The 16,184-nt window shown below is 43.8% G+C and overlaps 1 protein-coding gene across 22 annotated transcripts in view; it reads right to left on the minus strand.

The window, feature by feature from the left end:
• The window catches only part of NFASC (neurofascin), a 275,421-nt gene that overhangs the window by 70,210 nt on the left and 189,027 nt on the right, over nt 1–16,184 (minus strand). For 17 of the 22 annotated variants that reach the window (XM_042462334.1, XM_042462336.1, XM_042462357.1 and 14 more), the window contains 5 exons: nt 10,487–10,519; nt 7,742–7,843; nt 7,418–7,615; nt 5,408–5,478; nt 1,497–1,725 (listed from right to left, as the gene is read on the minus strand). In XM_042462334.1, the coding sequence (XP_042318268.1) occupies nt 1,497–1,725; nt 5,408–5,478; nt 7,418–7,615; nt 7,742–7,843; nt 10,487–10,519 (633 nt within the window). The remainder of the gene's footprint in view (nt 1–1,496; nt 1,726–5,407; nt 5,479–7,417; nt 7,616–7,741; nt 7,844–10,486; nt 10,520–16,184) is intronic. The other 5 variants (XM_042462352.1, XM_042462341.1, XM_042462350.1 and 2 more) reach the window with 1 other exon arrangement.

Consider the following 16,184-nt stretch of genomic DNA (forward strand, 5'->3'; position numbering starts at 1 on the left):
CTCTCACACACACACACACACACACACCTTGTAGTGACTGCATTCCAAAAGGAAGAAGGATGTTTATGATTATGGAACAACTAAGCAAATCTGCCATATGTAAAGCCCTGAAACACAGAAATATTCATGTCTGAACCATGAAAAAACTCTTATGTTCTTTTCCAAACTGAGAGGCAGGAGACTAATACATTTAGGCTTGGCAATCATACCAGTGCTAAACCTAAATAGTTAATAACATCATTTCTAAACATTCTGGATTCCCACAAGACCATAGTTTAAAGATACAGTATTCTTCCACCAAGGTTCTTTCATCATCTAATTTTATCCATTCTAGATCCCTGTAAAGTTGGTTAGGTAGAGATAAATAAAGTGTCCCAAAGTAAGACACATGGCAGAATGTGGATTCTAACCCAAACATTCATTCAAGCATGCACCCTCATATACTCACATATCTAAGTCAAACATACTAGACATTATACTGAGAGGTGAACTTCTGGCCCTCCTGATGATGTTGTTTAATTACAACTCCTATTATTCCTAACTGGACATGCTGATTGTTCAGTAACAGGTGGAAGGGCACAGATTCCTCCGCTCTGCATTACACCATGTAAGACAGAGCATTTAACCCAATTTCCTCTTGTGTATTTCATCTTTGAATATTTATCTACCAGTATTTCTTAAGGCCAAAGCAGACGGCCCAGAAGGAGCAGCCTCTAGTCACTCTGGTGCCAATCGTGCTGGGACTGTGGCGACTGGATGGCCCGCTCCCAAAGTAGGCAGAGGTAGTGGTGCCAAATGCTCCTCAAAATCCCAACTCCTGCCACTTCAGCATGGCTTTGGAGAGGCTTCCAGCTGCTTTGGATGTATACGTCATCTGAATGCCATGCCTCTCAAGCAGTTGGAAGCCGCTTTTTTTGGCCTGTCTGTTTCAGGCCTTAGTTACTTTGATAGCAAAGCCTATGGCTATGAGTAGGTCACTTAATCTCTGTGAGCTACAGCTGTATTTCTGTGAGATGGAAATTATATCTGTGTATCACCTCAAAATGTTGAAACATTTTGTAATATCTCGTGCATCTTAATTTTTAAAATATCAGTACTGATGTTACTCTTGCTTCATTTTAGGTCAACATGTACTTTTTTAAAAAAATAGAAAGGCAAGCTATAATTGTAGTTAGGAATGAAGAAAAATCAGAGGAAATAATAAATCTGCAAATAGTATGGGTTAATTAAAAAATTTTGGATATGGATGCTGGAAATCTTTAGAAAGAGAAGGTCACTCCAGAAACTTCTAGACATTTTATATGAGCCCCCCTTTTCCTTCTGCTCTCCGGAGTAAGACAGAAAGTGCCCAGCAGTGGAATTCAGTGCCCCCTTTGAAAGAACTAACTGCCACAGGCCTTGAATTTGAAGAGCACACTTTAACACTGACAAATGAGAAAAGGTGAAAAAATCTGCCTTCTGTACCTCACACTCTTTCTGTGTATGAGAATACTTACAGTCTTCCCCTGAATATCCAATGATGGTGTCAGGCTCTGAAGCCATCCCGTAGTCATTGATAGCTTGCACTCTGATCTCATAGGGAGTATAGATGGGTGTCTGTGTGACGGTGTACTGGCTGACATCTCCCTTCACTGTTCTGTTGCTCCAGTTCTCCCGTGTGTCCCTTCTCCTCCATTTCACAATGTATCTGAGGTTGGGGCCATAAACTTGGGTTGCGTTTAATGGCTTAAAGCATTGAGAAAAAACATAATTAAGAAAAGTTATCATCACTGAATTTGCATGTCACTGGTTAACTCCTATATTCCCCATTCTCTGGACAAAGTATCACAGAAGCTTCAGCAACACATAGAGAATTAGAAAAAACAGAGCTAACAAACAGAAAGTTTCATGTGCTAGAGCAACATGCTAGAGCCAACTTTCTGAGATGCAAAAATATATGCTCAGTAAAAAGAATATATGTTCGATAGGAATATAAAATTTTGGTGATTTTGTGAAATCGAAGGCTTTCATGGCCGGCATCCATAGTTTTTTGTGGGTTTTTCGGGCTACGTGGCCATATTCTAGCAGAGTTTCTTCCTTACATTTCGCCAGCATCTGTGGCTGGCTTCTCTCTGAAGATGCCAGCCACAGATGCTGGTGAAATGTCAGGAAGAAACTCTGCTAGAACATGGCCACGTAGCCCGGAAAACCCACAGAAAACTTTGTTGATTTTGTTCTTGCACATGAAAGTTTACAAAAAAAATCAAAGGCTTTCTATGCAGTGGGAGAGGATATCAGAGTTTTGTATATTTCTGTCAATTATTCACACTGTTAGACCTTTTCAATTTTTTTTCATTTCTTTTTTGCACATACAGAAAACAACCACATTTCTTATGCAAAATACATTTAGGTGCAAAAAAAAAAAGGCTTTTGGCTATTGTTCTTTCCTATTAAAAAGCTAACAGGGGCAAAAAGAATTTCATGGAAGTTGACTTTTTTTTCCAATGAGTTATCTTTTGGTTACCTTCTGTGTTAAGCCTGAAAAATTGTTTTTATTCTTTGCACCCTTAGTGTGATACCTGTATTGTCGATGATAATATATATATATATATATGTGTGTGTGTGTGTGTGTGTGTGTGTGTGTGTGTGTATCAAAATTCACAATATACAGCAAATACATATAAAGAAGGGAGAAAATTGCAAATAATGGTGCCAAAATCTAATTCTCACATTAAGGCTGTTACATATTTTCTGCCGATCCAAATATATGCAAGATTAGAATAGAATGAATTATGCCTCATACTTATTGCTACTCTTTGCATTTCATGTTTTTTGGTCTCATATTTTTCAGTTTCCCCCTTGACTGCTCATGGATGCATGGTGCATGTGTATACATGAATGAACAAACACACATGTAAATATGCATGCACACAGATGTCTGCCAACTGATATTAACAGTTAATGCACCTAATAAAAGTAATCATTGTTCACAAAAATTAAGCCAAAATATTTCTCTTATTTTTTGATCAATCTGTTTTTACGACAAGAAACACATTTAACATAGCTTTTTTTCTGGAAGCAGATCTAGGGAAATACAGCAGCAGCCATTCAGATTACTTCACAATATCCTGCTACATGAAACTCATGTGAAGTCTTCACTACTTCCTTCAGCACCATGCTTTATCTTATGATAGGTTCATCCTGCCCTGCTATTCCTTTCAGGGGACTGAAACAAAATATGCAATACAATACCTTTCCCTTCTCCTTTTATGTCATGTCTTTTTAGATTGTAAGCCTGAGGGCAGGGAACCGTCTAATTAAAAAGATTGTATGTACAGCGCTGTGTACATTTACAGCGCTTTATAAATAAAGGTTAATAATAATAATAAACAAAACAAATTGGCAAAACAGAAAAAACAAGGGGAGGCATCAAATACTAAAGCATACAGAAATACATATACTGCAGAAGCCAACAGGATAAAAACAATTTTTCATTGCTCAGGTCAGAAGCTCACTTAAATAGCAATTACCTAACTTGACATTTAAAAACAAATCAAGTGGGAATCAAGTGTGTCTTCCAGAATAGAGAAGTACAGATCATTGTTTCTGATAAATATTTCTCTCATGCATTTACATCCAATACATTGCAGATAGTAGTAGGGAACAAAGAAGATATTAACCCAAAGATCTCATTTTATGGTCAAGTGTTTTTCAGATATACTACTTAATGCTTTGAGGATGACAGCTAACATTTTGAATTGACCTCAAAATAAATTGACAACAGACCAAGCTGAGGGAAAATTGGTGTTCTATGATCTGTAGTTTCCGGTTAGAACTCTAGCTGCTGTGTTCTGTACCAAATGATCATGGTCATAGAATCATAGAGTTGAAAGAGACCACAAGGGCCAAAGGCTTGTATTCTGGTAGGGAAGAATGGGGCAGGAGCTATACCCAGCAAAAGAACAGGCAGGAAGCCCTGGAAGGCAAAACTCTTTTAGCCAAAGTGAAAGCCTTTCTATTTGTTTTGACTCCATGAAGAGGAAAGGTATTCTACCATTAACACCCTCTGACCAGAAGCAACAGGAAGGCTCCTCAGTCCTGCTGGAGTTAATTTTTGAGCAACAGGGCATAGACACATTTAGCCAGAATAACCTTCTTCAGAAGCTGGAGAAGCTACAGATAACAAAATGGGTACAGGGCTATTGCAACTTACATTTAGCTGCAGGCATTCATCAAATCTGTACTCTTAAAGACTGTTGCTTTGCCATCAGCATCTAATATTTGCTTTGCAAGGCATTTCCCAGTCTGTCCTACCTTTCTGCTATGTTCTGCAACACCCTCTTACATAATGTCATAAGTATCCCTGTGGCATCCAGCTTCCATCAGAAACTGAGAAACATCTTCTAGCATATTTTAGATGTAGACTTAAATCTACTTGCTCAGATGCATCTACTAAGGAAGCAGACTTAAGTCTACAAAAGCTTGTGCTACGAACTTCTTTCTTTGTCTCAGAGCTGGGGCAGACAGGTGGGAAAGGGTGATCCAAGTCTGCTCTGGCTGCAAGTGGATCAGGACCATGCGAACTGCATGGCCTGCTCCCAAAGAGGCCCAGGGCTGCAGGAACCAAGCCACATCACGAGGAGGCAGATTATTCTGGCTCCTTTTTCTCTGGTCCAAGAGACCAGAGTGTGGCTTCAGGCCACATTGCAAGCATGCATTGTTTGAACACCACATTTCCAAAATGGCTGGAAGCCACTTCATTTGGCCCTTGTGTTCTGGGCCTCAATCTCAAAGGGGCTATACGATCTCTTTGCACACTGATCTAGACTAACACAGATATGTGTTTGAGTAATAACATTGTTTGATCACTGTCATGCAAGGAGGAAAAAGGGTGTCCCTTTGTCTGCTGTTTGAAAGTTCCCACAATTCCACCCCATTAGCTGAAGTTGACAGGTTTCGCAGTTCAACAGTATCTGGACAATGACAACTTGCCATCCCTGATTAGAGTAACTAACACTATTTGGCAGTGCAATCCTACACATCTACTCAGAAGCAAATAACACTGGTTTCCACAAGACTTACTCCTCAGTAGGAGTACACAGGATTGCAGCAATTTTGGAGTGACTAATCTACAGCAGGCTGAGTCCTCAGATCATGTAAATTGCTCCCAAGTCCCAAAACCTCAGTTTCCCAACTTTTAATCATGCCATTTTATCTCAAAGCATTTGTGCCAAATCTAAACATCTTCTTTCACCATGACTCTGCGATGGGTGCATTCTAAGGTGTCCTCTGGACTACAATTAGAAATCTGTCTTCTCTGTTGAATTATGATTTCTTTATTACATCTTGGAGGAATACCCTTGTAGTGGACATTACTTATGCCAGAAAAGAATGCCATACATAAACAACCACCGATTTGTTAACTCACCGTCCATGATATAACCATGTTATTTTTTGCTGTTCCTGTCCCTTTAACTCCAGTTGGGTTAACCTCTGGACCTGAAATAAATTGAAGCATGAACTTTATAAAAGTATTGAATACAATAATACTCTTTCCACTTTTGTATACCATGCTGTATTTCCCACTTCCCCTTTTATTCAGCAGATAGGGAATATGGGCACAATGGTGATGTAGTTATGAGGCCCGCAGATTTTGAATTAGGAAGTCAGTTTTGAGCATGAAGTCAAAACCCAAAAGTCATCATGCTAATTTTTTTGATCCTAATGCTGACCTGGCACTTTGCATGTAGCCTCCACAAAAGGTGTACATTATATAATAAATATTTACTGTAGCAGCAATTTGCAACAAAGAAAACTTTTTAAATTTCTTTTTTTTTTTTTAAATATAATTTTTCTAAATCATAGGCCAGAATCTATTTAATGACTTATATTAGGAAATTGTTATCTCAGTCATCTCCCTTCTGGATCTGAACCTCTGCATAAGTATGCTGGTGGAACATCATGCTTCTACAGCAATAATCAGGATCTCAACCATGTTAGCATTAGTATCCAAAAAATTTAGCAGACTGAAAAAGTGTAATGCTAAATAGCATATGGCCTAGAAAAATAAACAAAAAATTCAAGATATCTGAGCAGGTGGAAATGACAGTGGAAAATTATGGGCTTGGTTGTTTAATAAGTGTTATATTTTCCTCCAGGAGGGAAGGAAGACATGGCTATACAGTAAGCACAAAAGTGTAACTTCTACAACAGATACATGCCACCTCTGAGATTTTGCAGAAGAATGACACACTGCAGTTTGCTGGAGTGTTGATTTTCTTTTATTAGAGCTATTGTGCTATAGTACAAAAGTGCTATTTTACTGATGCACTAATGTGCTATAACATTTATTATAAAACTGAAAAAGACAAAAAGGAGAAGAATACGTAATTTTTCTATTAAATTAAAAAGAAACATACTCAGGGGCAGGAATAAAACGTTGCAAGTGCCAGGAGTTGCCAGAAAAATAATTGCCAGAATTTTGCTAGAAAATAGGAACTGCTAGGTCAACAGAATTTAAAAAAAAACAAAACCCTGAGAATTCTTTGTTGTTAATTGTTTTCAATAAGTTTTGACTTATGGTAACTCCAAGACCCCCAGTTATGAAGAATCCCACTGAAGTCTTACAGGCTCATGGCCATGGCTTCCTTCAATGAGTCTATCCACTTCTCTTCCTGTTTTCCCACTACCTTCCACTTTACGAAACATTATTTTATTTTTTAATGAATCATATTGTTTTATGATATGATGATGATGATGTATTTTTATGCTGCCTTTCTCCCAGACAGGGACCCAAGGTGGCTCACAAATAAAAGCATTTTTAAAAGACCTTAAAATAAAAGTTTTAAAAACAATTTAAAACAGAAAATAAAAACAGTATCAAATTACATATATTAAAAACTACAACACACCCTCCATATAAAATCCATCTCATGATTATGTATTAAAAGCTTACATCAATAAAACCGTTTGTGCATGCTGATGAAATGAAAGCGGGGGGGGGGGGGGGCCGAGCCTCTCATGGAAGTACATTCCAGAGGGTGGGAGCAGCCACCAAGAAGGCTCTCTCTCATGTCCTCACCTAGCGAGTCTCTGATGGTGGTGGGACCAAGAGAAAGCCTTCCCCTAAAGAACCTAGGGCTCTGGCAGATTTGTATAGGGAAATATGCTCTCTCAAATAGTAGACCTAAGACATACAGGGCTTTATAGGTCATAACCAGCACTCTGAATTTGAGAAATACAACACATATTGCAACCTCCTGGCACATTTGCCCCACCTGGAAATCCCATGGCTTAATTAATGTATCCACACTTGTCAGTTTTAGAGTGTGTCTCTTTTCTGGTATCTACTTTTTCATATATGTAGTATTAAAGTGCACAGTTCTACAGTTCCTTTCATTCCACTGTATCCATCCAACTCAAATCAGAGACCACTTACGTGCCCCATTTGTATGGTATCGTTCAGAGGGCAGACTGGGATAACTGCTTCCTACTTCATTCACGGCTATTACTCTGAACTGGTAATTTACGTAAGGCGCAAGTCGCAAGACAGCAGAGTTCACACTTCCAGGGTAACGGGAATGATTGTGCCAAGTTCCAGGTTCATATCTATCTTCCTCGAATTCCACAATGTAATCTAGAAGAGAAAGAGTTTGGAATCCACAAATTAGCTACATAATTATTAGCAAGCAGAACACCCCTCCTACCCCAAAATCAATGATAGCTTTTTCTAAGACTTATAAGTGCAGGAGCATGTATTCACCTGTGATTGGGCTGTTGTTGTCATCACCAGGAATCCACGTTAACCGCACACTTCTTTCAGCAAGGTCTGTTAGTTCAAGGTCACGGGGACGTTCAGGACGTGCTACAGGCAAAAAGATATGCTTCTTTACTGCAGGGGTGGGCAAGGTTGTCCCCCAGGGCTGTTGTGGAGGCCCCCAAAAGTTTCCCCCACCCCACTCAAGTGACCTTCCAGTTTAATTCCTGGTTTAGTAAAGGCCCCTCTTTGGTGGACAGTAGTAACTCAGCTCCTTTTAGGCTTTCCTAATAGGTAATGGTTAATATCTTTGGGCTGGAAATGAAAATAAGGCTAAGTCTACACATGTAACAGGAAAAGGTGGAGGATGAGGTAATAAAAAGGACAGAACCAATTCTAATTTCTATTGGGAATATTATATCCCCCCCTCCCCCCTCAAACAAAAAGAATACTAATAATAGATAAGCAGAAGCGTTTCCTCTAAAATTCTAGGTTTATAAAAACCTTGCTGACAGTATTTCACATGGGGAACATTCCACAATGAAAACTGCACTTGCAGCTCTCTAGGTGTAAAATTCACCCTATGTCTCTCATGATTCTGCAATCATTCTCTTGTATGAATAGACCAAGCCAAAGGGTTTCATCCATGAAGTAAACAGAATTTCAAAAGTAGTCCCAACTGAGTAATTTGGCCAGCAAAGAACTGTGTTTCAGCTGCATTTATTTATTTGTTTGAAACTAAATATTTAAACTAATGCATCAGACATTGGGCTTAATTATTCCTCCCTGACATTCTAAACACCCATGAAGCATATTTGGAGTGCCATCCTGCACATCCTTATTTAGGAGAAAACACTACTGAACTCAGTAGGACTTAATTTGGATTAGGTACAGCACTGAACTGTTATGATTGTTCTAGTTTGTACTTCTATAAAAGTATTGTTGTTTTTAAAAGTAATAAGAGAAGCTACAAGCAAGAAACTTTTTTAAAAATTGCACGCATAATGAAATAAATGTCCATTACAAAAAAAACCCTGCTCCAAAATAAAGTGTGTAATTTGTGTTTAATTCTCACTCTTGGGGGGGGGGGTGTTAGTGTGATCCTGGGTAATGTATAAATTGGGGTCCATAACTGCCCAAAGGGCTACACACATCCTCATTGGACCTCACAAGGCCGCATAACTCTCAAATATTTAAAAAAAAAACATTCAGAATTCCCTCTGCACTGGATGCAGAGGAAATATTCTTTATCCTGGGGTAAAATATTCGGAATTCCCCCTGCACTGCACAGAACTCTCTCTGCACAGGGGCCATTTCACTAGGTTTTGGCCCATATGGGCTGTTTTAAGCTCAAGAAGGGGCTTTTTCCCCTCCAGAAGTCACTTCCAGTTTTGAAAAGAGGCTCCCTGGATCCAACAAGCCCAGGGGATCAAAATGTATGGTGGACTGTGAAGGTGCAGGGTACATCCAGTGAGGATGTGTGCAGCCCCTAGCCTTGGACCCTAATGTATACATTTCCTGCTCACTTGCTTGGTAAGTTAGAAAGATAGCTCTAAGCACTGGGTGATCCCATATATGGCCAGCAGATCTTCCTATACTTCCTATAAGATTAATGGTTGCTGTAATTGCCTGTCCAGATCATCCATTATGGTTTGCCTATACCTGAACACAGCAGGATTGACAAGATAATGTACGGGGCAATCTAACTTTTAGAAAGGTCTTCTTCAGTTTAATAGCAGCTATAAAAATGGTCATATATCGTATGTTAAAAGCATATTAACTATTTCTGCAAAAGAACCAAAAACCTCACCCCACTAATATGGGGTATTACTCATAATTGAAGCTGTTATTGTTACAGATGTGCTTCTTCCCTAAATTTCTTCTCTGAGGAAACAACAGGTAATTTTAATAATTTTCTTCCCACTGTGAAATTTTTTTGAAAACCATAGTCTTTGAAGACTATTCACAATTTAAGACTTATTCTGTGCAAAATTCACATGTGGCTGTTTTGCACAGAAAATGACTATTTCTGTAGAGGAAATAGAATTTTACTGCATATAAATATTATCTTCTATATAGAAAATCCTGTTTCTTCTGAAGAAATCTCACATGTGCAACATTTTCCGAGATGGACAACAGCCTTTTCTGAATAGGAAATAATATTTTATGTAGAAATACAATTTTCTGCCCTAAAAAGGGTTATTTTCTGCACAAATAACCCACATGTGAATTTTGCACTAAATAATTCTTGAACTATGAAGATTTTTATCAGCCTACGAGTCTTTTCCTCAGTTTCTTGCTACTTGAAAAACATGATCTGTGATCATTTTTTCAACTATTTTTTTTCATATTCTTTACATCCTTAGTCTTTATAATTGGACCAGCCAAAATCATTATAGGTCCTGAACAGACAGGCCAAAATAAAGCTGCTTCGGGTCACTTTGGAGGTATGCTGTTTAAGGGATGCATGCATCTTAAGAGGCCTAAAGCTGCACCAAAGCTGCGCTCTAGTCCTTAGGACTGGAGTGTGGCTCTGATGTGGCTTCCGGCCTCTTAGGACGCATGCATCCCTTAAACAGCATACCTCCAAAGTGACCCAAAGCAGCTTTATTTTGGCCTGTCTGTTCGGGCCCATACTTTTAGTAACACTTTCACAATGAAGATATGGTTGAATAACAGTAGGAAAAATCAAAAAAATCAAAAGGGTAAAACAGAATAAAATTAATAGACATAAAGATTAGTAGTGATTACCTTTGGGTAGGGTCATACGGTTAAGGAAAGGATCTGTAAAGTAAGATATTAGCTATTTAGCGGGTTAGTGCAATTCTTAATTACAAGTTGTTTAAGGGACACAAATACAGTGGACCATTGTTATATGCTGGGGTTTGGTTCCAAGATCCCCTGTGTATAATAAAAACAGTGTATGTTCAAGTCCCATTAAATATAATGACATAGCAAAATGGTATCCCTTATACAAAATGGCAAATCAAGGTTAGATATTTGAAATTTATACTTTTTCTGAACATTTTCAAACTATGTATGCTTGAATCCATGTATAAAAAATCTGTGTATAAGAAGGGCTGACAGTGCAAGTTATTTAAGGGACACAAGAAGCACCAAAAGAATGAATCTTTTAAAGCCATATTCATGTACATATTCCAGTTGTATTTAGTGCTTCTCAAGTTGGTTTACAGACAAGGGAGAAGTACAGGTTGCTCACCTGTAACTGTGTTTCTTCGAGTGGTCATCTGCGAATTCACACAAATGGGTTTATTCTGCGCCTGCGCAGCAATCCTCGGAAACTTCTAGAATCTCTAGGCAGAAAGCAATGTATCTTTCTGCAACTTTTTGGCTGTAGCCCCGCCCACCCGTATATAAGGCCCCTGGTGGCCCGCTCTTCCTCAGTTCCGAATGAGCCGCTAATCAGCGCGGCAACAAGCGTTGTGAATGAGCAGACACTGAGGGGATGGATGGGCGGGTTTGTGTGAATTCGCAGATGACCACTCGAAGAAACACAGTTACAGGTGAGCAACCTGTACTTCTTCTTCGTGGTCTCTGCGAATCACACAAATGGGTTTAGACTAGCGAGCTATAGTCAGTGGAGGAGGGAGTGTCAATATCCAATAATCACATACCAATAAAGTATGTAGACCAAACAGGTGTGTTATTTATTAACAGTACACAGGTCTACTGCATGGCAGAAAGTAACACTGCCCTCCCAAAGGCTGCATCATGCCTGGCCCTTGCATTCAGCCTGTAATGTCTAATGAATGTCAAAGGCTGGGACCAGACAGCTGCCTTGCACACATCCTCAAGGGGAATCCCCGTCAAGAAGGCTGAGGATGCAGCTACCGCCCTAGTTGCATGGGCCCGAACCCGACCTGGTAGAGGCTTTCTAGCCAGTTCGTAGCAGAGGTGTATGGTACTGACCACCCACTTGGAGAACCTCTGCGGTGACACCGGCAGCCCCTTCTTGGCTTCGGAGTAGCACACAAAAAGTCTCTCCGAACGCCTGGAAGCAGATGTCCTGTCCAGATAGAACATCAGCGCCCTGCGGACATCCAGGGCATGGAGCTGACGTTCAGAGTCTGTGGTCGGATTAGGAGCCAGAGTCGGCAAAACAATGTCCTGGTTGATGTGGAAAGCAGACACTACCTTTGGCAAGAAAGTAATGTCTGTACGGAGCACCACCTTGTCCTTATGGAAACGTAGGAAAGGCTGGTCCATCCTCAGAGCACACAGTTCACCAGCTCGACAGGCTGACGTGATAGCTACCAGGAAGGCCGTCTTCCAAGTGAGGAGTCTGAAGTCCGTGGTAGCTAAGGGCTCAAAGGGCTTGGACACCAAATGTGCCAGGATGGTATCTAGACTCCACTGTGGTGTAGGGTCTAGAATCGGTGGATGCAAATTGTTAAATCCCTTTAGGAACCTCCTTATGAGAGGATCACCAAACAGGGAAGGCTTGTCCTGAAATAGGTAGTGAGATGAGATAGCCGACAGGTAGCACTTGATAGAACTCAAAGAAAGTCCTGCGTCCGCCAAGGACATGAGAAAGTCAAGGACCACAGGGATGGAGACATGGGATGGTGGAACGTCCTTTGATTGTAAAAAGGTTAGGAACCTATCCCATTTGTAGGCATAGGACCTCCGTGTGGATGGTCTGTGAGCTGCCCTGATGATATCCTGTACACCGGATGGAAGTGTCCTCAGGATAGAATCCTCCATGCTACCAATGGGAGAGATTGCATCTCGGGATGGTGAACTCGTCCGCCGTGGAGCGAGAGGAGGTCGGGCCGGTGCTCGAGGCGGAGATAGTCCTGTGCTCTTTGCAGGAGCAGAGCAAACCAAGGTTGTCTGGGCCACCACGGAGTTATCAGAATTGCATCCATGTGGTCGGCCAGCATCTTCGAGAAGACTCGAGTGATGAGGGGAAATGGAGGAAAGGCATAAAGGAGTCCTTGAGTCCATTTGATCTGGAAGGCGTCCCCTTCCAATCTTGGGTCTCTGTACCGTGAGCAAAATCTCGCGGTGTGAGCGTTGAGCCGGGAGGCGAAGAGGTCGAGGAGGGGGGTTCCCCACCGGTTGAAGAGCAGGGAGACTACCTCTGGGTGCAATCTCCACTCGTGGGAAGTGGAGGGTGACCTGCTGAGATGATCTGCCAGGTCGTTCTGGTCGCCGGGCAGGTGGATGCTCTGTAGAATAATCTTTTGTGCTATGCACCATTCCCAGATGCGGATGGTGGCTAACAACAGAGTCCTCGACTTTGTACCTCCTTGTTTGTTTGCTGGTCAATGACTGAATAAACTTTTACAACTACAACCTCCTTGTTTGTTGAGGTAGTACATAACGGTGGTGTTGTCGGTGAGGAGGAGTACCACCTTCCCAGCGAGGACCGACTGGAAGGCTCTGAGTGCTTTCTCCACGGCAAGCATTTCTAAGATGTTGATGTGGAAAGAAGCTTCCGCCGGTGACCATTTGTCTTTTATTGTAAGGTCCAGCGTGTGGGCGCCCCATCCTTGTAGGGAGGCATCCGTGGTCAGAGAGATGTCCAGCTGGGGGGGTAGGAATGGCATCCCCACACAGACGTTGTCTGGTTGAAGCCACCATCGTAGAGACCTCTGTACAGTCCTGGGGATGGTGAGAAGCTTGGTAGGCGCGTGTCAGGCGGAGTCGAACACGGATAGGAACTAAGATTGAATGGGCCTTAGATGCAGTCTGGCCCACAGCGTGACAAAGGTGGTGGAGGCTAAATGTCCCATGGCGGTTTGTACTGCACGGGCCCGAAGACGCCTTCGGCTCAGGCAGGGTTGCAGGGATGCACAGAGGGCCTGAAACCTTGTTCTTGGAAGGTATGCCCTCATCTGCAGGGAGTCCAATGTTGCCCCTATAAAGTCTATCCGCTTGGTAAGGGTCAAGGTGGACTTGTTGAAGTTGACCTGTAGTCCCAGTGCTTGAAGTAGGGATAAGGCAAATTCCAACTGCTTTAGTAGCGTGTCCCTTGAGGGTGCTGTGAGGAGCCAGTCGTCCAGGTACAGGAAGACTGTAATGCCCTTCTGACGCAGGTATGCCACCACGGGTGCAATGCATTTGGTGAAAACTCTTGGAGCTGTAGAGAGGCCAAAGGGAAGGACCTTGTACTGGTACGCCTGATGTCCCACAGCAAAAGCGAGGAATCTGCGATGGTCCTCCAGGATAGCTATGTGAAAGTAGGCATCTTTCAAGTCCAGCGTCACGAACCAGTGGCCTTCCTGCAGGAGTGGTAAAATAGAAGCAAGGGTTACCATCCTGAATTTCTTGTAGACAATAAAGTCATTGAGGGCTCGAAGGTCCATTATTGGTCTAAGGCCAGAGTCTCTTTTCGGTACAGTAAAGTACCTGGAAAAAAAGCAGCGCTTGAACTGGGATGGATGAACCGGTTCAATGGTGCCTTTGTGCAGAAGAGCGCGCACTTCGTCGAGAAGGGTGTCCGAGGGCACGGTTGAAATAAAGGCTCCAGTTGGTGGGAGCTCAGAGAACTCAAGGGCATAACCCCTACGGACGATGTTAAGTGCCCAAGAGTCTGTAGTGATGGCGGCCCAGTTGAAGAAAGGGCTCAGCCTGGTGGTGACGAGGTGCGCGGAATCACATCAGAACCTCCTCTTGCCCCGGCCATCCTTCTTCCTGTACCCTTGTTGGTACCTGGGTTGGGAAGATTGGCGGACGTCAGATGGGGGAGCAGGTGACCTGGAGGATCGGCCCTGAGGAGTATTGTCCTGTTGGTAAGGATGGTCCTGGGGCTGAAAACAGTACTGGCCTCCTGGGTGCCAGGGGCGCTGACCAGGGTACCTCTGACGAGGGGATTTGAACGGTACGGAGGACATACTGTGCTTTCTAGCGGCGGTCTTCATCCGGTACCTGAAGCTGAGCTTCTCGTCCGTCTCTCTGTTGAAGAGCCCCGAATTGTCGAAGGGCATGTCTTCAATAGCCGCCTTAGCCTGGGGGGTGAGGTCTCAGGACCTGAGTCATGCATAGCGGCGGAGAGCTATGGATCCAGAGAGGACCTTAGACGCAGTCCGTGGAGTGCCTGGCAGAGATGATCTGCTGTCCAGCCATCAGGTGGATCTCATTCCTGAGAGCCGCCATCATGCGTCTCCTGTCATCAGGCAAGTCAAAAATGGTGGGATCCATCTTCTCCACCAGGTGCTGAACGTAGGCCCCCATGCAAGCCGCATAGTTAGCAATTTTCAAGTCCAGGGCCGCAGAGGCGTAAAATTTCTTAGCCAGGCCGTCTAGTTTTTTACTGTCCTTGTCGATGGGCGAGGACGAGGTTTTGGGGGCGAAGGTAGACTGGGCCCCTTTCACTATAGCCGAATTCAGCTTGGGATGGTGAGATAGCCAGGAGGGCGCAGATGGAGTAACCAGGTAGAGGTTCTCAATCCGGCGAGAAGTTGACGGGATGGTGGCTGGGGCGTCCCAAGAACGCTTAGCGATTTTCTCCAGGGACGGGAGGTAGGCCAAGGCCGGTGGAGCTGGGGCCGAGCCGTGGATCCTCCTCTCCACCGGGTCGAGAGCATCGTCCTCGGGGTGGGCGACCTCTAGCTTGAGGGCGTCAGCCATCCGTATGATTCTGTCTGCAAAAGCCCGAACGTCATCCGTAGGTGAAGGGACGGAGGGGCCTTGAGGCACAAACGGGGCATCCTCGTCCAAAGCGGGGGATACGGAACGAGGAGAGCCCGAGCCGGCCCCCGAAGGGGATGGGCTTCGTCGCCTGATGAGAGGATCGGATGTCCCGAGGTCGTCCCGGCGGGACGTGTCACCATCCGGGGGACGGGCTAGAGCGTGAGCACGGAGGTCCCGGCGCAGGCGGGACGGGTCAACTGGGATGAGGTACTGTCCCGTGCGCTGGTCGTGGACGAGATCCGGGAATGCCTGGAAGAGGTACAGCCAGAGCCTCATCGGCCTCAGTACCTAGGGTGGCCCGGTCCCGTGAAGCGGAGCGTGGCCGTCTCTTTGGTGGAGGCGAGGGAGATCTTGACCTCGGCCTCTGAGGGGAGAATGGAGCATAGGAGTCCTGCAGCATTCCCTCCGATTCAGAGTCCACATGCACAATCTGTAGGCTGTCTGCCGGTACAGAGAGGTGACTAGTGAGCAGGACTCTGGGCTCGAGTGGCACCGTCCGGGAAGGGGCTGGTATAGACGGAGTTGGGATGTTCACCGGCTCAAGAACAGGTGAAGTCGACGGTACTGGCCTCGACTCAGGCGGAGGCACTGAGACCGTGCTTGGGGGCCCCTTATGGCGGCTTTTGGCGGGAGGCGAGGACGAGCGAGCCTGCTTCTTGTCCCGGTGGGAGCGTTTTTCCCCTTTTTTCTTAGGGGCCTTGGGGGCATCCGCTTCCCCAGAAGCTCCAGAGCCGCCCGGCTGGTTGAGAACCCTCTCATAGAGGGCGGCCTTGAGAGTCCGATCCCAATT

The sequence above is a fragment of the Sceloporus undulatus genome, chromosome 4 (assembly GCF_019175285.1).
Source record: "Sceloporus undulatus isolate JIND9_A2432 ecotype Alabama chromosome 4, SceUnd_v1.1, whole genome shotgun sequence".
Classification (NCBI taxonomy): domain Eukaryota; kingdom Metazoa; phylum Chordata; class Lepidosauria; order Squamata; family Phrynosomatidae; genus Sceloporus; species Sceloporus undulatus.